The following is a 23,463-nucleotide window of genomic DNA, read 5'->3' on the forward strand; positions in this document are numbered from 1 at the left end:
GAGATTGATTTTGAATTTATCGAGAGTGTTCCGAACGGAGGTGTGATGGCATTGCATTCCAGAGGGAGGGGGCTGTGACGGAGAAGATAGTGTTTCGACTGTAGAAAAGTTCTTTTGAGTGAAGGAACAGTCGGTAGATGTTGATCGGCGGATGTCAGGGCCCGAAGAGATGCGAATGGGATGAGGTGTTTATCAAGAATAATGGAATTTTTTGCACTATATATTGCTATAGAGCCAGGGGTTCTCAGTCGTGCAAATGTAGTACAATGAGGTCATTGCTATTGGAAAGAAACACTTTTGTATCAACGAATGGAGTATCGGACCTGTACCCTGAAGCAGGATATGAAACACTGGCGGTATCATTTGCTCATAATTGCATGAAGATTGTTTGCTTGGAATATCACAGTATAAGGAGTTTATGAAATCGTGGAATCCGATGAAGATATTGGGGGCTATGAGTAACATAAAAGTTTTATATGGTATTTAGCCTGATCCAGAGGATTTCCTATTCACATGGAATGGCTTCTGGTTATGTTAGTTTTATGAATGTGATGTGAAGAGGAAGAGTGAGTGGTGGGTTTATTTCAGCCGTCATATTGATTACCCTGCACAATATTATGTTTGGTCCAGAGAAGATAATCAGTAATGCTGGCAGAGCATCACATAACACACATCCCACCCTACCCCCAATATTCAGTGGCACTTAGCCAGCTGAGAACTGCTTATTCAACCAGCTGAGAACCGCTTAGTCAGCTATCCTTCGCTTATTCAGCAGAAAATAGCCAGCTACGTTGCATGACATGATCAGTCACCACCAATATGCCTCAGCTGGCTGGCTAAGGCATACGGCCATATAGACCCGGCTAAGAGGCAGTGTCTGTCTTTAGCTGCTAGGCCTTTGCCAGCCAATTTGATGAATATCGGCTTGGCCGGCTAAGTCTGTGGCAGCGAGCAATGATCTGGATATTCAGAGCCAGTGGCTGAGTATGACCCCGGCATTGAATATCCAGGATCACAGCATTCTCAATATCGGGCTCATAGGCTTTCCAACTCCTTCCAGAAGGAGGGAGTAATGCCTTAATATCACTGGTGAATACTGGTCTTGGCCCTGGTCCTAACTAAATACTGGTTTTGTAGGGTTTCCCAGTCATCTGAGCATGTTACGCTAAGTTATCCATTGATTTTGTAATTTCTGCTGTACAAGATTGATTTGCAATTTAGTTAAGCTAGAATTAATATGCTACACTTTTGTAAAAGGGGGAGGGGAGGGTTAATAACTTATTGAATGGTCTACACATCAGGAGTATTAAGGGCCTTGTCACACCTAGCGGTGCATAGGCGTTCCTGGCGTCCTAGCGGTAGACACCAGTATGTTAGGCCTGGGGTTTCCTGGCCTAAATTTACTGGCGCCTAACTCCGATGCCTATTCTCCGCCCCTAACCACACCTACTCTTCAAGTAGGCATTTTTGGCGTCAGAAGGTGCCTCGTGGAATTCTGCACTTAACTTTTAAAAAAAATTTTTAAAAATCAATTATTCAATTAACTTCAGTGGCGCGGTCAGTAACCACGCCATTTAAGCTAATTGATTGAATTTAGATTAGACGCATATTTTAGTAAGGAAAAAAGTTGCTTTCACCTGTACCTCTCCGAGGAACGGAGCTCTCAGGGAGGCGTTATAAGGAGAGAGAATAGAGGAGAGCTACTGAGGGGGAAATACTGAGAAAAATACCTGCACTAACCTGTTCTGAAGGTCAGTACACTGATGTGGCATAGGTTAATAAAGTCATTTGGAGCAAAATGCCATTAGCCTGCTGCAAAGTTAGAAAATGTGTTCTGCATTCTTGGGGATGTTGATAGGCAAGAACAAGAAAAACAGGTTTCAGTGCACCTATCCTGATGATGATAACTTGTACTCTTGTTTCTTGGAAAAACCAGCTTCTCTCTAGAAAGATAAACTGATCATACTTTACTTGTACCTATTCATTCTGCTGAAGTGCCGTTCTTAGAGTCCATGCCCCAGGATGGGCTCAGCAGCAGCATGATAGATTGATAATAGACGGAGATACCTAACACAGTCCCTGGAATGACTGCAAGACTCTAAGGGGCTAAGGAAGTAATTTTATAAGCTTTATTTTCCATGTAAAAATCACAAAATTGATGACGCCTAAGTGTGTGTGGTGCAAGTAGGCATGTATCTCAAATTAGGCATTGCTTAGGGGAGGAGTTTGGGTGGAGTGTAGGTGGAGTCATGGTTTATGTTCATATTCTATAAAATATGCGCATACCTTGCGTGCTAATAATTTATGCCTGCTCCTGAACGGGCTTCCACAATCATTGATATTTCTGCAGGATATCTGGTAGCATTTTTTTTAAAAGACACATTGGTGCTTTTGTATCTTCACAAAATAGGCTAAAAATATGTGTCTTCCTGCCCCTTTAATGCTCTGAAAAGCCAGAACACAGTACCTGGTGAGGCTGTAACTATTGGAGGTCCAAAAACTGATTTCTTTGAATAGTAGCAGATTTAAAACAAACTGGAGAAAATATTTTCAGAGAATGTGGTGAAAGCAGCTTAGCAGGGTTCAAAAAAAGAGAGATTTGGATAATTTCTTTAAAAAAGTCTATGCGCCACTATTGAGATGGACTTGGGGAAATCCACTGCTTATTTCTAGGATAAGCAGCATAAAATCTGTCTTACTTCTTGGGATCTAGCTGGATACTTGGGACCTGGGTTGGCCACTGTTGGAAACTGGATACTGGGCTTTTGATGTACCTTCAATTCTTATGTTCTTGTGTGAGCCAAGTATAGGACAATCGAGCCATTGTGACATCACTGATGAGTTTGGCTCTTAGGCATTGGTAGAATGAGGCATTATGACATCAGTCTCAGCTCTGGAATGTTGCTACTCTTTGGGTTTCTGCCAGATACTTGGGACCTGGGTTGGCCACTGTTGGAAACTGGATACTGGGCTTGATGTACCTTCAATTCTTATGTTCTTGTGTGAGCCAAGTATAGGACAATCGAGCCATTGTGACATCACTGATGAGTTTGGCTCTTAGGCATTGGTAGAATGAGGCATTATGACATCAGTCTCAGCTCTGGAATGTTGCTACTCTTTGGGTTTCTGCCAGATACTTGGGACCTGGGTTGGCCACTGTTGGAAACAGGAGTCTGGGCTTGATGGACCTTTGGTCTGTCCCAATATGGCAATGCTTATGTTCTTATGTAAATCCCCATAATTCAATTCTTGACCAAGACTAAAACAATACTGTGTTTTCGGTTAACATATCTCCCATTTATCAAGAGATAGTCATCCGGCAGCGGGTAGTGTTTTGCCTGTTTGCTGCCAAGTGTTAAAACCAGATCTTCAGTGGAGGGTCATTTCTAGCAACTGGAATTTATACCTGGAATTGAATTCCAGAGATTCTTACCGGCCAGTGAGAAAATCAATATTCTAGATTTGACATAGCGACTCCCATTTTCTTTTAAACCGATGAGCAGCATCCCTCCCTCAGATCTCAAACATCTTACAGGTTGATAGACTTCCCACAAACTTTGAAAGCAAGTAGGAGAAGAGGGTTTCTATATTTGATGAACTGACAGAGCTTTATAGCAAATTCTCTGTTGAACGGGTAACCAGTGGAGAGCTTTTAAGATTGGAGTAATATGGGCAACCCTAGGAACGCCCATGATCAATCTAGCCGCTGAATTCATTAGAGGTTGGACAGGTGTGCATGTTTTCTTTGACAATCTGAGACACAACAGATTGCAGTAGTCAATTCGAGATAGTCATAAGGCTTGAACAACAGAGCGAAAATCCCGGAATTGAATATCCGGGGGGAGGTGTTGGCTGCTAAACACTTAACCCGATATTCAGCAGTTGACCAGTTAAAGTGGTTATAGTTAAGAGCGCTGTTTATGTGGTCCGATTTAACCATAATTTTATCGAGTTTGGCACTGAATATCTGTTCCTAACCGGTTAAGCTGCGTGATATACCTGGTTCAGCGGAAGGCATTAACTGCGAATATTCAGCAGGAGATAACCAGTTATCACCCATTGAATATTTGCAGTGAACCACAAAAAATGGTTATTTAACTGGTGAGCAGCCATTTCTGACTGGTTAAATAGCACTGAATATTGGGGGGGGAGGGGGAAACTGTGTTTTGGACTTTGGCTACAGGCTTGAAAATGCGTTCAATGTTAAATGTCTTCCAAATAAAGAAATACACAGTGAGTACAAGACATCTGAATTAGCTCAGCTTTGACAAAAATTTGAGTTGCTGTGTTTTGGCTTTTCAGGGCAGTATAAACCTAGGTGCCCTGTTATAGAAATGCCCTCTTAGGGGATAATCCTATGTGTACCTATACGTAGACCCTCAGAGGGTGTCTATGTGGCATCTGTTCCATAAAAGTAGTTGTCTACCAGTGGCATGGCAAGGGGGGGGGGAGGTGGACCACCCCGGGTGTTGTCTTCAACGGGGTGCACTGGCATCTCTTCTCTCCATTCCTTGTGTATGTCTTTAAATGTTTGCCAGCATGAGTGACGTCTTCACCTACTGCTGGTGCCAGCCTCGGCTCCCTCCTGACGTCATTTACTGTTCACAGGACCAGGATGTGATGTCAGAAAGGAACCGAGGCTGGCCTGAGCAGCGGATGGAAGATCCTGCTCACGTAGGTGAACATGTCAAGAGGTATGCATGGTGCTGGGGGGGGGGGGCGCTCAAGTGGCAGGGAAAAGCGGGAAGGTCGCAGGGCACAGTGATACCTGGTGCCATCCTCCTTGGCTACGCCACTGGTGCCTATTTTCCTTTACAGAATATTGTAAGCTACCTGCATGTGTGGGCCCTGCCTGCACGCCACCCAGGCTCTGTCTACATGTAACCTATCTGTATAACACACGCTAAACAAGATATGGATGGATTTACAGAATAGACAAATTTTTGCTAGTTACGTGGGTTTGTGCTTACATGTGTGTATATGCCGATATTCAGTGTGTAAATATTAGCGTCCACTAAATAGAATTAACCCCCCCACACACACACATGTACAGAGCGTTTCTCCCAGAGCCACAAATTCGAAAGAACTCTTGAGTGTGTCTTTCAGTTTTTATTGTCTTTGATATTATTCAAAAGGCTGTAATGGCCTGTCGGGGATGTTCAGTCGTTTCACAATGAAATTAAAATTCGCCGTCAAAACAGGCTTTTCATTTCAAAGGAAAACAAAAACCTCCGTCCTGTTTAAATTTTTTAGTAGTGTATGCTAAGATTAAAATGGGGTGAAAATAAAAATGAATTGAAATTCAGATCTGCCCCCACCTCCCCCCCTGAAAAATTTGTTTTTAAACTTTTTGGGAGTTGACTTTGAAGTGCTATTATTATGTTTGAAATAGCTTTATTGATCGAAACACACAATCCTTTGGCAAAAATGCCATCTTCCCTCAACATAAAGTTTACAGAGATCTCCAGTTTTCTGTGACATCAGTATTTATGTCCCCACCATCATTGCAGATTTTGTCATCTTTTCAACAGCATGCATTTTTGTATGTGGTGCTGAATAAGATTTAGGGTCACTTAGAGGAAAAGATATCAATGCGTGATAAAAGATGGGTTTTTATCACACCTTGATTTACCATGGGAGTTGCCAATTTGCAGTATTTCAGAACTTCAGGTTGCTGACTTCCATGAAAAGGAAAAATGCTTGTGAGCCAACTTATAAACTGCGTCATTCTATCAGTCAGGAGCAGCCAAGCCAATTGTTAATGGGTCGGCACCTTAAAGTTACATTGGTGGCCAGAGTACCCCACCTCTCCAAGCAATAGGTCCCTCTTGGAACCCCCCAAATGAAGGCCCCCCTCACCCTCCTGAAGGCCTCCCAGGGCCTATCTTACTCAAATTTACATTATAAGAACATAAGAATAGCCTTACTGGGTCAAACCAATGGTGCATCAAGCCCAGTAGCCCATTCTCACGGTGGCCAATCCAGGTCACTAGTACCTAGCCAAAACCCAAGGTGGAGCAATATTCCATGCTACCAATACAGGGCAGACTCCAGTCAAATATGGGAAAGGGGACCAGTTACAAACAATGTAACAGGAGTGATAAAATACAAGTGTTGAACTGAAAGAAAATCACTCCGTGGACCTGTTCAAAGTATACTTTGAACAGGTCCACGGAGTGATTTTCTTTCAGTTCACCAATACAGGGCAGGCAGTGGCTTCCCCCATGTCTTTCTCAATAATAGACTATGGACTTTTCCTCCAGGAACTTGTCCAAACCTTTCTTAAAACCAGCTACGCTATCTGCTCTTACCACATCCTCTGGCAAACACGTTCCAGAGCTTAAATATTCTTTGTGTGAAAAAAAATTTTCCTCCTATTGGTTTTAAAAGCATTTCCCTGCAGTTTCAACTGCTATCCCCCCTAGTCTTTGTAATTTATGACGGAGTGATAAATTGATCCACTTGTACCCATTCTACTCCACTCAGGATTTTGTAGACTTCAATCATATCTCCCCTCAGCTGTTTCCAAGCTGAAGAGCCCTAACCGTTTTAGTCTTTTCTCATACGAGAGGAGTCCCATCCCCTTTACCATCTTGGTCACTCTTCTTTGAAGTTTTTCTAGCGCCACTATATCTTTCTTGAGATAAGGAGACCAGAATTGAATGCAATACTCCAAATGAGGTCGCACCATGGAGCGATACAGGGGCATTATGACATTCTTAGTTTTGTTAACCATCCTGTTTGCTTTTATGGCTGCCTCTGCACATCGTATAGAAGGTTTCATTAGTGATTTATATTCAGCCTAATCTTGCAGTTCTAGGTGGATTACGAAAGATATAAACGGTACATTACCAGAAGAGGTACAGGGTAAAGTATAAGTTACAAGAACAGAGACAAATGCGAAGCTGGGTTAAGTTGTGCTAATTGCAGGCATAGTGATAAATTTTGGCTCTGTTTTGAGTTGTCCTGCCAAATTTTCTGAACAGTATAGTTCATCCCTACTATCCCATTGTTGTGTAGTCTGTATGTCTTTGACTTTTATCCGTTATACCTGTTTTTATAAGTTTCTATGTAATTTATCTGTTTTTATGCAATTTTATATTGTTAACCGCTTAGAAACCAGAATAAGCGGTTTAAAAAATATTTTAACAAACTTGAAACGTGAAAACTTGGATTTTCCTTTGGAAAGTTTTGTGGTCTGGTGGTGGTGTTAGCAGGTTGGAGAGGTGATGGTCAAGTAAGCCATTGTACATTTGTTTTGGGCAGAGTGCCCTTGAATGGGGGGTGGGGGGGGGGTTGAGTGAATGGTGACTGGGGGCAGCACCATTTAGAGCTTTGTGTAGCAGACAGTATAATTTGAATAATACTCGTGCTTGCATTGGGAGCCAGTGTGAATCTGGGTTTTTCAGTGGTGATGTGGTCATGTTTACTTAGTGAGTAGCTCATTCTGAGGGCTGTGTTTTGAATGGTCTGTAATTGTTTTATCATGCCAGCGGGACATGGTAGATAAAGGACATTGCAGTAGTCTAGAATACCCAGGATTAGGGTCTGAACTAGGAGTTGCAATTGTTCCCTGTCGAAGAATTTCTGAATTTGCCATAGGATTGCAAAGGATTTCTGGATGGTCTTGTTTATTTGTAGTTGCATGGTGCAACATCTGTCTATCATGATCCCAATAATTTTTAGGGTGGGTTATATGGGGTGCTTGACAGAGTTTATTTCTTTTATGTAGTGGTTGGAGTTTGTCTTTTTTTTTTTTTTTTCCAAGTAGTAGGAACGTCTTGTGTTTTTTTTTTTTTTAAAGTAGTAGGAGCTTGTGTTTAGTGGTCCAGGCAGGGGCAATCCCCAGTCACTACAGCATTGCTAATGCCTTCATCCAAAATGGCTCTGATGAATCCTAGGAGTAATCTTACAGTACCACCCCTAGGGTCATGTTTCCATGAGACTACCACTAGGGGTTGCAAGTGTTATTTTGGATTAACATACCTGCAGGACAGAAGTGACAAAATAATTTCTGTTCAGACCATTAGATATTAGGTAGGGGCCTTTTGAGAAGGTGAGGAGTGGTGACTACCTTGGGGGAGTGTGTCTTTGGGGGAGGGGCAATTCCAGGTAGGAAGACATCTAAGGTCCTTTTAGCTCGTCAGTTGTGTCCAGTTTACTGCATGTATTGTTTACTTCTCTTAAACCTCCTATCTAAGACATCCTTAAATGTTTGTTATACTGCAAGAGTTTTTTTTACCCCATGTTAAGTTTTTAGGATCATAAGTACTATGGTATGTCTTTTTTGTTTTAAATTATGGTACCATCAATCGAAGGATAGAAAATGAAATCTTGATGCGCTGATTGAATGCTGACAATTTCTTTCCAACGTTCTAGGTCAGTCTTATGAAATCCGACTGCATGACAATAGGAAACAGGGGGACTATCAAGATTTCAGTACGAAATATGTGAAGGTAAGGAGGGACTGACTGTAGGTTTTCTATTTTTTCATGCATGTTTTTTCACTGCACCTTTCTTGATCGTGGAGTAGAACTAGAGAATGACACGGGGACAAATTTTTCTCCTTTCCTGCAAGTTTTGTTAATGTCCCTGTCATTGCCCCATTCCTGTAAGCTCTGCCTTAACCGCACAGCCTCGAACACTTAGGATTTTAAAGGGTTTGAGGCTTGTGCAGATGAGGACGGAGCTTAGGCATTGGTGGAATGAGGCATTATGACATCACACTCTGAGCTCTAGAATGTTTCTGCTTATGATTTTAGAGGGTATGAGGCTTGTGCAGGTGAGGACGGAGCTTAGGCATTGGTGGAATGAGGCATTATGACATCACAATCTGAGCTCTAGAATGTTGCTGCTTATGATTTTAAAGGGTTTGAGGCTTGTGCAGGTGAGGATGGAGCTTAGGCATTGGTGGAATGAGGCATTATGACATCACAATCTGAGCTCTAGAATGTTGCTACTTATGATTTTAAAGGGTTTGAGGTCCATGCAGATGAGGATAGAGCATGCAAGAATAGAACAGGGAAAGAACTCACTGAGAGGGGAAAATGAGTTCCCGTGGGGATGGGGAAAATTTGTGCCCATTTCATTCTCTAAGTAGAACCTCATGTTTGGGCTGAATGTGTGTTCAGGAGAGAAGATTCTTGGACAGAAGCAAAAAAATCTATTTTGTAAACCCAAGGTGCAGTGAATCTAAAGAAGGGGACTTCTGCAACACTGATTCATATCTAGCATTTTATTTTATATTGCTTAGGCTGTTCCACCAATTAAAAAATCACAAATATTGTGGACTGTTATAATAATTCATTTTCCTTGTATATTAATTACTTTTTCATTTGCTGGGATTTCTATATTACGGATGTAGTGAAGTGATTGTAAATTTAAATCGATAGAAAAAAAATAATCACAGCCTGCGTTAAAAACCCCCACCCTTGTACTTGGGAAGCTGTGTGGTTTTTAGGTGGCTTCTGTTGCTGCTTGGAGAGGTAATGAACATTTCACGATAACAAGGTACAGGCGGTTCATAGACAATGGCGCGAAAGTCAAAGGCGTGCCTGGACAATTGAGCGCAGCGCGGAGGCGTGCGCCGCTCAAAATTACTGTTTTTAGGGGCTCCGACGGGGGTTTTTGTTGGGGAACCCTCCCACTTTACTTAATAGATCGCGCCGGCATTATGGGGGGTCTGGGGGGTTGTAACCCTCCACATTTTACTGTAAACTTAACTTTTTCCCTAAAGGGAAAAAGTGAAGTTTTCAGTAAAATGTGGGGGGTTACAACCCCCCAAACTCCCCACAACGCCCCCACAACGCGGCACGATGTCTATTAAGTAAAGGGGGGGGTTCCCCCCACGCCCCCGTCGGATCCCTAAAAACAGTAATTTTGAGTGGCGTGCGCCTCCGCGCTGCGCTCAATTGTCTGGGCGCGCCTTTGTTCCGGTGCGCTTTTGACCTGACACCGGTACAGGCAATCCCCGAGTTACAGACGTCCGACTTATGTACGACTCGTACTTAAGAGCGCAGTTGCGGCTTCATTTGATTTCACTGAGCAGTATTTCCAGTGGCCTAGACTCCTATACTTCTCCTGTAGCAGATTCAGAAATGATGCATGGCCACATTGTGTGGTTGTGCTTGCTGTACTTTAGAGGGAACCCTGGTAGGGGACAGTTGGCCGTTTTGTCAGCTGGGAGCAGAGGTAAGCAGCAAGAATCTTAAAATCTACAAGTTCTGAGTTACATACAAATCCGACTTAAAAACGGCTTCAAAAATGTAACTCGTTCTTAACCTGGGGACTTCCTGTCAAACTGGGTCAGACCAAAGGTCCATCTAGCCAACTATTCTGCTTCTAGCAGCAATAAATCTAGGCTACAAGTTCCTGGTAGGATCCCCAAAAGTCGCAGTTTTCCATGCTGCTTACCTCCGGGCAAAAGCAGAGGCTTTTACCCATGTTTAATTTAACAGCAAGTTATAAACCTTTCCTCCAGGGACTTGTTGAAACCTTTTTCCAACCCACCTATGGTACCTGCTGCATCGCATCCTCCAGCAATGAATGTGATGAGCAAAATATTTGCTTCGATTGGTTTTAAATGTGCCGCTTAATAACTTCATGGTATATCCTGTAGTTTTCTTACTTCTTAAAGAGTAAATGATTCATGATATCTGTGGACAGTCGCTGAATAAATCTACATTTCCTATTTTTTCCACCTGCCTTCCTTTTTAATAATGCTTCTGTGCTCTTTTTATTTTTATTTTATTTCCGCTTTCAAGAGTATTATCCGTGTAGTCTTCCATGACCGGCGTTTACAGTACACAGAGCATCAGCAGCTGGAAGGCTGGAGGTGGAGCCGGCCTGGGGATCGGATCCTCGACTTAGGTAAGCCTCTCATCTCTCCTTTCACCTTTTTTTCTTCTGAAAATTTGCTGAAGCCCCCTTCTTGAGCTGGATGGTGGCACCGTTGCCAAAATAAATCTCCATTTATCTGACCAGTCGAAAGCCCAACCCTGCCATTTGATTCACTTTGCCGTTAAGACTGAATCTGTGTGGTGATTTTTTTTCAATTTTTTTTGTGCGTGTATGAGAGTCTGGGGGTCTGGTAAATGGTTTGTGTGTGGCAACCTTCTGTCCCTGCTTCAATGTAATCTTTTTTAAAATTTTAGGGGTTTTCTTCTACAGATATCCCATTATCAGTCGGTATCTTAGATCCCAGGGCCAGCCCGACTCAGTTAAACACTGTGGAATTTCTGTGGGATCCCTCAAAGAGAGCTTCAGCATTTATTCAGGTAATGCAGGATGCCTGCAGTGGAACGGACTGCTGGAAATGGAGCGTGAATGTATCTGTCATTCTTAGGAGGGGGTTCCATCGTTCATAACATACTGTCGGAAATGCTTAAATTATCATTAAGTTTATACTAGCTAAACTGAACAAATGCAAATAAGTATTAACGGCTCAGCAAGCCAGAGTTGTTGGCTTTTAAAAAAAATATAATCCAAAACTTTGTTTTATGCATTGAATAACGTAAGCGTTGCAGTACTGGGACAGACTGAAAGTCCATCAAGGCCAGTATCCTGTTTCCAACAGCGGCCAATCCAGGTCACAAGTACTTGGCAAGAACCCAGGAGAGTTGAAATAGATTTTATGCTGCTTATCCAGGAAATAAGCAGCGGATTTTCCCAAGTCCATCTTAATAATGGCTTCTGGGCTTTTCTTTTAGGCAGTTATCCAAACCTTTCTTAAACCCTGCTAAGCTAACTGCTTTCACCACATTCTCTGGCAACAAATTACAGAGTTTAATTTCATGTTGAGTGAAGTATTTTTTTTCCCGGTTTATTTTAAATTTACTGCTTAGCAACATCATTGAATGCCCTCTAGTCCTAGTGTTTTTTTGGAAAGAATAAACAAGTGATTCAGCTCTATCTGTTCCGGTCCACTCATTATTTTATAGACCTCTTCTTAATATTTTATACATTACATTTAGGTTTCATATATGGTTTATTATGGGGCCCTTTTACTTAAACACATTAACCTCCGCGTTCTACATACGGGGCCTGATTCTCTGTAGCGCGTGCTAAATTTACAGTGGTAGGCACGCTACTGCCATCTAACTAGCCAAAGGCAGAGGACATTTTTTTTTTTTTTTAATTAGGTACGCTGTACTAACGCGCCTACCTCGTGCCTATCTCAGGCATACGAAGGTGCATAAGCATGCGTAAAGCAGGCGGAGATGTGGTTTGTACTGGAACTTACAAAACTGTAGGCGCAATTCTACAGCGCACGCCTAGCAGTTGATTGACAGTCGTATGCCTGCATGCCTACAATATAGGCGTGTTGCAGAGAATCTGGCCCATGGTGCCCAAAATTAGGCACCGATCCAAGATATGAGCTCGGCTAAATTGGCTAATGAGCCAATCAATGTTAATAATTGAAACCTTTGTGATAATTTAGCAGTTACCATGCGGTAAACCACAGGTTAAAATACTTTTTGTGTCGGAAAGCGTGGCATGGACAGGAAGTGGGCATTGCACGTGCCTCCAAATTTTATTGCTTGTGATAAGAAAGAGAATGGGATTTGATATACCTCATTTCTGTGATTATAATCACAGCAGTTTGCATATTATATGCAAGTACCATTTTCCCCCCGAAAATAAGACATTGTCTTAAATTAATTTTAGGCCCAAAAAATGCACTAGGTCTTATTTTCAGAGTATGTACATGATCATCTCTCCCTTCCACTCTTTCACCCCCTTTCCTTTCTCTCCCCCACATGTGCAGCAGGACCCTTGCCCAGCTTCTATCCTCCCCTCCCTCGTGCAGGAGGACCCTTGAGCAATCACCCTCCCCCCCGAGCACCCACATCCGCCCCCGCCGCGCAGCCAAATCCCCCTCCTTCCCTCCCATTTGAACCTCGCTGACCGTGAGTGAGCTCTACATACCTCCCTAAGCAGTGTCGGGCCGGCAGCACTCTAAACAGGCTGCTTTGGCCTTGTCCGCCCGTGAATTCACTCTGCCGGGTCAAGGGTTCTGCTGCACAAGGGAGGGAAGGGAAACTGCCGGCGAATCCCAGGACTTGGGCTTATTTTGGGGGTAGGTCTTATTTTCGGGGAAACACGGTACTTATTTTGTACCTGGGGCAAAGGAGGGGTGCTTTATAATCCCCCTCCCTCTACTGAGAAGCCATATAAAGAGAGAGGATATAAAATTGTGTGATGGTTGCAGTAAGGCCCAGGTTCTATAAATGGTGCCTCAAATTAGGCGCCTAGATCTAGGTACCTAACTTACCCCCCCACCCCTCTCTTTTTACTAAGCTGCAGTAGAGGTTTCTACCACGGTCTGGAGCACTAAATGTTCTGACGTTGCTCTGACTAGAGTGTTGTGCGGGGAGAGAAATCCCCTCCGTCCCCACCCATCCCCGCGAGGAATCTCCTCTGTCCCCGCCCGTCCCTCCACAAAAGTTACCTGTCCCCATAAAAAGCAGCAATTACTTCTGATAGTTTTGATTTTGATTTTTTTTTTTTTTAAGTCTTAGTTTATTTAAACCAACAATAAAATACAATATAAACAAATAACAGTGAACAGAAATAAGAGATGCATACATCACCGGAAAGAATTAGAACAGACATGCTAGTGCAGCCACCCAGGAGCGAAAAGGAAAGAGTGACAGCCACTCCAAGAAGAGTCGGAGCATGGGGTCCATCTGGTGTCATGTTTTTTCACTCGTTGCTCGCTCTGGTTGTTATGCCTATCTCTGTTTTCTCTTCTTCTGGTTGTATGTCCCTTTGCAATTGCTAATAAAGATATTAAAAAAAAAAAAGAATTGGAACAGACATGTGACTGTAGGGTCGACCATTTCATGTTAAAAGAAAGAGTTGGATTTTTTTTTGGCAATATTAAGCTTATCTGGTTCCACCATCTGGCCTAGGTAACTTCTGAGAGGTCCTTCCAAGATCCACAAATGGTTTTTAATGCAGCAATGAGTAAAGAACCGAACAATACAGCGTCAAAATCATTTAAAGCAGAACTGAGAGAGGCGCTTTTCAGGACAATGGTTGCATAAGAAAAATGTGTCAAAACTGAACTGCAAACCCCAAAACACAGACCGTGCAAGTCTGCCCAGTACTGGCCGTAGTTCAATATTTAATATTATTTTCTGATTCTAAATCCTCTGTGTTCATCCCACGCTTCTTTGAACTCAGTCACAGTTTTACTCTCCATCACCTCTCTCTAAGTCCGTTTTAGGTGCCACTAGGCATGATTATATAAACCTATTTCCTTAGAGAACCAGGGATTATAGATATAAAGATGGAAGTCGGAAAAGAGTCTTTGGATGTGATTATATAAACGGTACCTAAGTGAAGTTTGAGAGGCGCTATGCACCACATTCCTCAGGGCCTATATCTTAGGCACCATATAGAAAATCAGAGCCTATATGACAGCCTTCCTATCACTGCTGCATCGTTCCCCTGCTGTCCCAGGATAAGCAGCATAAAATCTGGTTTACTACTTGGGATCTAGCTAGGCACTTTAGATCTGGGTCGACCACTGTTGGAAACAGGATACTGGGGCTAGATGGACCATTGGTGTGACCCACTTTGGCTATTCTTATGTGAGCTAAGTATAGGGCAATCAAACCATTGTGCCATCACTGCTGAGGTTGGCTCTTAGGCCTTATGACATCACAATCTCAGCTCTGGAATGTTGCTACTCTTTGGGTTTCTGCCAGACACTTGGGACCTGGGTTGGCCGCTGTTGGAAACAGGATACTGGGGCTAGATGGACCATTGGTGTGACCCACTTTGGCTATTCTTATGTGAGCTAAGTATAGGGCAATCAAACCATTGTGACATCACTGATGAGGTTGGCTCTTAGGCCTTATGACATCACAATCTCAGCTCTGGAATGTTGCTACTCTTTGGGTTTCTGCCAGACACTTGGGACCTGGCAATTATGTTATGTTCTAATGACTGAGACTGGGTGTTGACTATAGGACTTTTTAAGATGATTTTGACGCTGGGGTTTGCAGCCTGGCAGTGGTAAAATTAATTATGTAAATCCAAGTTTCACGCTACAGTGTTACCCTTTTGTATGTTTTTAAAGTTTGGGTTTAAGCATACATATACCTGTTTTGTATGAATTTAAATAAAAAGAAATTTGGGGAGAAATAATATCTGTTTTATCATGTCCATTTAAATCAGCAGTTCTTGGGTTGCATTATCAGGGAAATTTATTCCTGTGGTTTAGGTAATCCAGTTACATCTTTAATTGTATTACCGGTAATATTTCATAGTAACTTACACAGGAAATTGTAGGAATCATTTTTGCAAGATCCACTTTAAATATGTGTGGAGGGCTGGGGGGTGGGGTGGAGGGAGGGAAAGGGGAAAGTATTTTAGAAAGGGGTTTTGGGGGGGTCACATAGGTTTCCATGTCAAAGCAATTGATTAATGCTTCTTATTAGGTTCATTGTATCAGCACAGAATTTACACCAAGGAAACATGGAGGAGAGAAAGGAGTCCCCTTTCGGATCCAAATTGACACTTTCAAACAGAATGAGAATGGAGAATACACGGAGCATTTGCACTCTGCTAGTTGCCAGATCAAAGTGTTCAAGGTATGGAGGTGAACGGCTTTCTCTGACATATTAAACAATAGTGGGTGTGTTCATCCTTCCCAATTGATTTGCAAGGACAGGAATTTGCAAAACACAGAGCTTGACAAAGATCACTAATTCTCTAGCATGAGAACTCTCCATTGTGCTGCTAATAAGCTCACAATAGTAGTAATTAGATTAATTTAATCTATAGACTGGAAAAATCCAGATTAGGTCAAATGCCTTATTTTCAGTTGGATCCCAGAGGTACAGGGAGACGGCACTTAACCAAGGTCACATACGAGAGAGTGCTAGGGCTAGAGAGGATTTTTGAACTTGTCCCCTTTCTACACAGTATTCGCTATGCAGGCAAACTGGGAAAATCCCTTCTCTTCAGAATCACAGGTCTTTGGAACAACCTTACTACCACCCACTGCGGAATCATAGGTCTTTGGAACAACCTTACTACCCACTGGGCTCCCTCCAATTATTCCGCAAGCAACTGAAAACCTGCCTTTTCCCTAAAATGTAATTCTATCCCCTCTTACTCTTCTCTTCTATATATAAGTTCACGTAAACCTTTTTTTTTTTTTTCCTTCTCTTCCTATATTTTAAGTTCTTGTAAACCATGCCGAGCTCCACAACATCTGTGGAGATGATGCGGTATATAAACTTAAAGTTTAGTTTAGTTTAGTCCCAGGATTTCTCTGATTTGTAGTCCACTGCTCTGACCGTTCTTTTTCAGCCATTTGAAAATTTCAGGCTGATTGAGTATTTTCTTTTTCTTTATTTATTCAATTTTCTATACTGTTGTTCCAGGGGAGTTCAGAACAGTTTACATGAATTTATTCGGGTACACGAGCATTTTTTCCTGTCTGTCCTGGCGAGCTCACGATCTATCTAATGTACCTGGGGCAATGGGGGGGGGGGGGTTAAAGGACAAATTCTATAAGAAGCGCCCAAAAGTTAGGCGCCTAATTAGGCACCGTACGGCGTGATTCAAGTCAAATTGGGTGCGGTTTAATGAATCACGCTGAGCGGAACCTATTTTGGAGACGCCCCAAGAAATAGGCCAGCTCTAGGCACAAATCAAAGTTAGGCCCTAGCTGAGCGCTTAAGCACGTTTAAGAGCAGCGATTCTGCAACAAGGCGCCTAACATGTAGCCACGCCTAACATGCATAGCGCCAATTTTTTTGAAGGCCGCCTAAATTTTAGAGGCGCCTTATTGCAGGAATCGCGCTTTCTTGATAGGCGCCTAGGTTTCAACCAGTGCTGATTAAAAAGCCTAAATTGACCTTGTTTTCAACTTAGATAGGCGCCAATCTAGTTGGGCGCCTCCGAAATAGGTGCCCTAACTTTAGGCGCTGGTTACAGAATTTGGGCCTAAGTGACTTTCCCAGGGTCACAAGGTGCAGCGTGGGTTTGAACCTGCAACTAGAGAATGACAAGGGGACAACTTTTTCCCCGTCCCATCCCTGCGAGTTTTCTCGCTGCCCCCTGCCCTGCAATCTCTGCCTTAACCGCCCAGGCCTCCAACACTTATGATTTTAAAGTATATGAGGCTTGTGCAGATGAAGATATAGCTGGCAGGGATAGGAAAAGAACTTGCGGGGAAGGGACGGGAAAATGAGTTACCATGCCATTCTCTATCCACAACCTCAGGGTGCTGAGGCTGTATCTTTAACCACTGCACCACACTTTTCCCACACTACTATCACCCCTAACATAGCTAGGACAGATCCTGAGACTTTGTACCCTGGCAAACTTCAATGGGCCACATCATTCTTGCACGCCTGGTTCTTATTTATTTTCATTGAAAGTACTGGGTGGAAAGGCCAACAGTGGGAAGAGCTGATGGATGACGTAAGCCAGAACAGTGATCGACATCTATGGAAAGTGTGCATTGGGTGACGTGCTTTGTTTTCTGCCTTCAGCCAAAGGGGGCAGATCGAAAACAGAAGACGGACAGAGAGAAGATGGAAAAGAGAACCACGCAGGAAAAGGAGAAGTACCAGCCTTCCTACGAAACGACCATTCTTACAGAGGTAAGACAAGAAAATTCCGTCTTGGCACTGGATGATTGTTTTTTTTTTTTTGTGTGTTTTTTTTTTCAAAAGGCACGTTTCGCCTTTTGTCAAAGGTCCATCTGTCTGGTTGTCTGTACTCATCTGTTTTCTTGTGTATGCTCAAAAAGATGCATTCCAAATACATGCGAATGAAGGGCTGGTGGAAATACCCATCAAAGATCACCAGCAAAGAACAAGGCAGAGCCACCACAAGAGCAGCAGAAAATTAGAGGGCCTCTGGACCCCTCCTCTGAGGGGACTTCCAATCCCTCGTGGTCCAGTGGGCTTTGAGTCACCTACGCCTTACATAGGGTTGGCTTGGTTAGTCTCAAAAGTCACCATCTCAAGTCACCTAGTTAGGGCTCCTTTTACGAAGGTGTGCTAAGCGTTTTAGCGCACGGTAGCCGAAAATCCACCACCTGCTCAAAAGGAGGCGGTAGCGGCTAGCGCGCGCTATTCCGTGCATTAAGGCCCTAGTGCGGCTTTGTAAAAGGAACATTCAATTCTTAAGCTCAGCTTTTTCTATTAAACTTTATCTATTTTCTCATTTTTAATCGAGAGCTTCTGCAACCCAATACCTTTCGGGTTTTTTCCTTTAACTGTTCCTTTTTCCTATCATGTCTTGTTAGTCCGTTCATTTATATATTAATGACCATATAATCTTCTTTTTTTTTTTCCCCCCTAAATTTTTTAAATGAAAAATTTGTTCGTATGTTTTGTCTATTCCCTTTATTTTAATTGTAACTTGCTTAGTAGGGTCGATATTAAAAACTTGAAAATTGTCTTGCTTCTCCCATTCTCTCCCTCCATTTTTTTTGGAACCCAGATTCACCTACGGGAGCTGATGGGGGACAGGAGTGATCACCACATGCTTCTGCCCCAGTTGTCTAAACCAATATGGCACTGGTTGACCCCTCCCAGCAGTAGTCTGGGTCTATCACAGGGGAGTCAGCAAGGCCACTTGGCCTAGATCTCACAAAGAAAAGGGGCCTCCATTTGGAAAATATGTCTAATTGTTTAATATGTTTTAAACTGGAAATGAAATTAATTCAGCTACTGAATTGTCCTTAATTAGGAACAACTTTGCATATTTCTGCATGTAAAAATGATGAGTTCCAATTAGCCCTGGCCTCGGATTCTGCGTGTCAAAGCCAGCTCCTGATTGGATAAGGCCCGACAGTGCAGGAAGAGGCGGTCGGAGCATGCAGCGAGTGATTTCCTGCACTCGCCGGTGCTCTCTCCTGCTGCCCTCTCCTTGTTGGTGATTCGCGGTCGGAAAATACCCCGAATCATTGGGACCGCGAACCGCTGACCACGAACGCCCGGGGGGGAACACTGTGCTGTCTTTAGGAAGTTTGCTTAGAACTTACAAAACCCAAATTATCCAGTTTTTCTTCTCCCGTTTTCTTTTGTTAGAGCAGATATAGGCCTTTCAATTTTTTATTCCCTGGAGCCCTTCTCACTTAGCTTCTTCCAACATGAGGATAATTTTAAAGTCGCATCTACATGCTGTATAGCAGTTTTTGGGCAGAAAAAAATTGCTTATGAAATGGTTCATAACTTTTAACGAAAGAGGAGTTACTGGGAGCAAAGTTGAAAGGCAGTTACAATACATTGAGGAAGCCTAAGGAACAACATAGGAAAAAGTTGCATCAAATGGAAGTAGGGGTGGAAGAACTCCTTCAGTAGAGAGAAGTTTCAGAGTTTTGTTGAGGGAGGCTACATTGTTGCAAGAGGGGAGACAGTTACAATGTGCTGTGAGCAATTACATCATCAGGAGTTAAATGTATTTTTTCAGGTCTTTTCCTGAAGGCAAGGTAGTTTTGTTCAGTCCTTCTGAGTTAGCCCTGAAATATTTACTGCACTTGAATGTAACTCATCTTGAGCTACCACTGGAAAGGCATGAGCTAAATCCTAAAATTAATAGCACCATGCTGAATAATAATAATTTATATGCCGCCATACCGGGGAGGTTCTAAGCAGCTCACAGCATGGAAAACAATACATACATTTCAATAAAAAACATCTCAATAAAATACAGCAAAAAAGGCAGTACATACATTTCAATAAAATTGATCAAAATGGAAGTGCAGACCATGCGAGTAAAAAACGTAAGAATGAAATGCAAACATGGTTAAAATTAAGAAAAAATCCATTAAGATACCAGCCTGTTAAATGAGTCTTTAGTAAAAATTTCCTAAAATCGAAGTAAGAAGAAGCTTCTAACATCATTTTTCCGAGCCATATATTCAATTTGGCGGCCTGAAAAGAAAAAGTTTTCTCGAGGAACTTCTTAAAACGGCAGGATTTTATGGAAGGATATGTAAATAGCTGCACTCTCCATGTATTTTTATTAGAATGACTCCAAGAAATATGAGGGCATTTTTGGTATCACTGTCTGTATAATGCCACTGAGAATTCATATATAGGGGACATTATATGTTTAGCAGCAGCCTGACAGTAACTCCTGCTCCCCCCCCCCCCCCCATCACAGCTGCAATTCAGTTAACACGGAACAGGCATGTGGGATCTCTTAAGGAGAGGAGATAGCAGATGCTCTGGATGGGCAGACTAGATGGGCCATTTGGCCTTTATCTGCTGACATGTTTCTATATTTCTCTACACAAGTATATTAGGCACAAAATATACTGCACTTTTCTAAGGTTTCAAATCCAACAATATCGCAAACCTCCACCGGTAGATACTCCAATCAAGGAGCGTTTATAGTCCTCAGCGGTCAAAGTTTATGTGTCAAACTTCATACACAGATCAAATAGCACCAAAATCTTCAATACTAATAACTATAAATTAATAATAGTTAATATAAAATATAAATATAAGACAGACTGATGAAGATTTTGGTGCTATTTGATCTGTATATAAAGTTTGACACACAGCTGCACCGCTGAGGACTATATTTCTATAACCTTAATGCTCTGTGACCTCACAATGCAAGTGTTAAATCCTTAGCCTAAAACCATAAAGCTCTATAACCTCATAATACAAGTGTGAAGAGCCTTAGCTTATAACAATAATGCTCTGTGAACTCACAATGCAGGTGAAAAGAGCCTTAGCCTATAGGAAGAGGAGGAGATAGTGGGTGCTGCGGACGGGCAGACTGGATGGGCCATTTGGCCTTTATCTGCCATCATGTTTCTGTGCTTTCTCATAAAGCTGTTCATTCCATAGCTAATAGTATGTTACCAAGAACTGCCTTTTGAATGAGGTTTAGTACGGGTGATGCTTGTGGGATGGATACATCCCCATCAAAGATACATTTGTCACGCATAGCAATGTTGTGTTTTTAAACAGAAAGAGGGATATCATTTGCTAAATGATTACCTTCTGGTTAGTGCCTCCTCTGCCACTTTTGTTACTCCACATGACGCACTTAATAAGTGTTTGTTTCTGACGAACATTACTTCTTTCTTTTTTTAAATCCTCTGTAGCAGTGTTGGTATTTAAAGCCTAATCCTATTTCCTGTGATCTTGCACTTTCACAAGAGTCAAGAGGGAAAAAAAATTAAATCAGCAGATCAAGAGCAAACTTTCTTAAAAGGGGGGGAAAAAATATCTTTGGTGGACATCGGAAAACAATGTACCTCCTTGCATGCATTAAGCCACTGTGGTTTGAAGAGAGGAGATTCAAGGGTAACCTCATTTCATTTGAATCACAGATCTCTTCATGTCCTCCGGACAAAACCCCATATTCTTGAAATTCTTCTGATGCAGTGCCTGGAATCCAGTTTACTATGGGTCCCTGTTAATAAACCCTGCACAGCCGTGCTTCAGCTCAGTGTAGAGGCCTGTATCAGGGGTGCCGTTGACTCTTCAGATCCATATTCTTGTATTTTAGAAGATGGAATTGTTTCATGAGAAAAGGTCTGTGTTTTCCAGAATCTTTACCAGCGTTTCTACCCTTTTTAAAATATAAGACATCTTATTTTATTTCATAACCTTAGTAGTTTACTGCATGGAGGAAGACACTCTTTGTGTTTTATGGCTGAAAGAGCAGACCTTTTTTTCTTGGAGACCGTGAATTTATATCATCTCACTTTATGAGGACATGTTTGAAATTAGGCCTTATTAATTGTGAGCCCAAGTTCTGCTTGGAGCCTTAAATTGTTGCGTAATACTGTCCTTTCGCTGCCCCTTCTGTCTCCACGAGAGTTCGTTCGTGGAAAGGCATGGAGGGAGGAAGAAGTTATAAGGGTGACTGCCAGGAGGTTCAGACGATTAGGAATGGTAGGGAAGGGCTGGGAGGGATGTCAACAATGGTCGGGAACAGAAAATAGAACCAGTCACCCCACCCCTGATCTCAATTGTAGAAGGAAGCGATGTGCAATATATTTTTTTTAATAACACTTGGGGCTTTAGGTATTAGGTCGTTAAGTCTCCTAGCTCATTTTGAACAGCAACAGGATTAGAGCTCAATAAATGAATATTGAAATGTAACTTGAGAAAGGAGGAGGAAATCTTTAAATTATTCCTATTTGTGTTTTCCTCGTATCTCTATTTTCCTTTTTATTACATTGTATTTATTTAAAAAATTTATCAACCGCCTATATCTATACGGCATTACAATAATAACATGCACAGAATATAACAAACAAGACGGTGGCCAAGATGGCAGCGCTAATGTGGTGATGTTAAGATCGCGCCCGACGCTGCTCCTGTTGTCTGCTTTTAAGAATGCCGCATACCAAAAGGAAGGGAAGCGTGAGGGCACCTACCTCCTCAACGCCCTCACTTACCCCAAAGCAGCGAACGATGGAGCATTACGGGCGATTTGAGCCCCGCTACGAGGGTGAGTAAAGAAGGCTCGAACTCGTTGGGGCATGAGACCTCGCTTTCGCCCGCAACTGTAGTCCCGCCTCCCTGTCCGGCCGACGCTGCTGCCCTGGAAGTAGAAGGCAACGGTTCCGAAGTTGCCTCGGATGCCTTCACAGAGGCAGGTTCCTCGGCAGATTCAAGTTTATTAAATATTTGATTAATCGCTTATTAACATTCTAAGCGATGTACAAAGTATAAAATATTAAATTACAATAGTTGAAGGGAAACAGACAATGTAAATACGACTGACAAGACAAATTAGTGATACAGAAGGAAGGGAGTAGGTAAAGAAATACAATTTTAAAAAATAGTAAAGGAAACATAAGGGCAAAACAACATTAGGGAGGGGGAAGAAATAAAAAACAGAAAGTTTAAAGCATAGGGCTTAGTAGAAAACCCTAATCTAGTCCTACATTCTAGTTATATTAGCTATCAAATGCATCTTTAAAAAGAAAGCATTTTAGTTTGCTCTTAAATCTCTCCAAACCTGATTCTTTTCGTATATAAATTGGAAGTATATTCCACGTTTGAGGGGCTGTAACAGAAAAAATGGAATGTCGCTGTGTATTTATAGATTTAAGAGAAGGAACTGTCAAAAGATGCTGGTCAATAGATCTAAGTGATCTAGAGGGAGTATAGGGAATCAATACTCTATAAATAAAAGAAGGTGATTTGTATAGAAGAGATTTAAAAGTTAGTAGATTTAGTTTATATGTTATTTAGTGAGCAACTGGAAGCCAATGCACTTCCTTAAGTAACGGATGAGCTTCTGCCGATGCGAGCCAGCTCTGGGGAGTTCTCTCCCATTGGTGAGGATATTCTGAAGGCTATCCTGAAGACGATCCAGAAATTGGACTCAGCAACAGTGAAGATGAAACGAAGAGGTAAAGGCCCTAGCGGCAAAATTGGATACCATAACTAAAGTTTTTGAATAGACTAATTTGGAAACCAAAAATTCAATCACAAAAATACAAGACAAAGT

At 42.2% G+C, this 23,463-nt stretch overlaps 1 protein-coding gene across 2 annotated transcripts in view; it reads left to right on the forward strand.

The window, feature by feature from the left end:
- TFCP2L1 (transcription factor CP2 like 1) overlaps positions 1–23,463 on the forward strand; it is a 146,088-nt gene that overhangs the window by 63,544 nt on the left and 59,081 nt on the right. For both annotated transcript variants that reach the window (XR_004539708.1, XM_033947266.1), the window contains exons 3-7: positions 8,380–8,456; positions 10,764–10,869; positions 11,170–11,276; positions 15,450–15,602; positions 17,517–17,627. Coding sequence is in view for 1 of the 2 variants with exons in the window: in XM_033947266.1 (XP_033803157.1) it covers positions 8,380–8,456; positions 10,764–10,869; positions 11,170–11,276; positions 15,450–15,602; positions 17,517–17,627 (554 nt within the window). In the remaining variant the exon portion in view is untranslated. The remainder of the gene's footprint in view (positions 1–8,379; positions 8,457–10,763; positions 10,870–11,169; positions 11,277–15,449; positions 15,603–17,516; positions 17,628–23,463) is intronic.

This window comes from Geotrypetes seraphini, chromosome 5 (genome assembly GCF_902459505.1).
Source record: "Geotrypetes seraphini chromosome 5, aGeoSer1.1, whole genome shotgun sequence".
Lineage (NCBI taxonomy): Eukaryota > Metazoa > Chordata > Amphibia > Gymnophiona > Dermophiidae > Geotrypetes > Geotrypetes seraphini.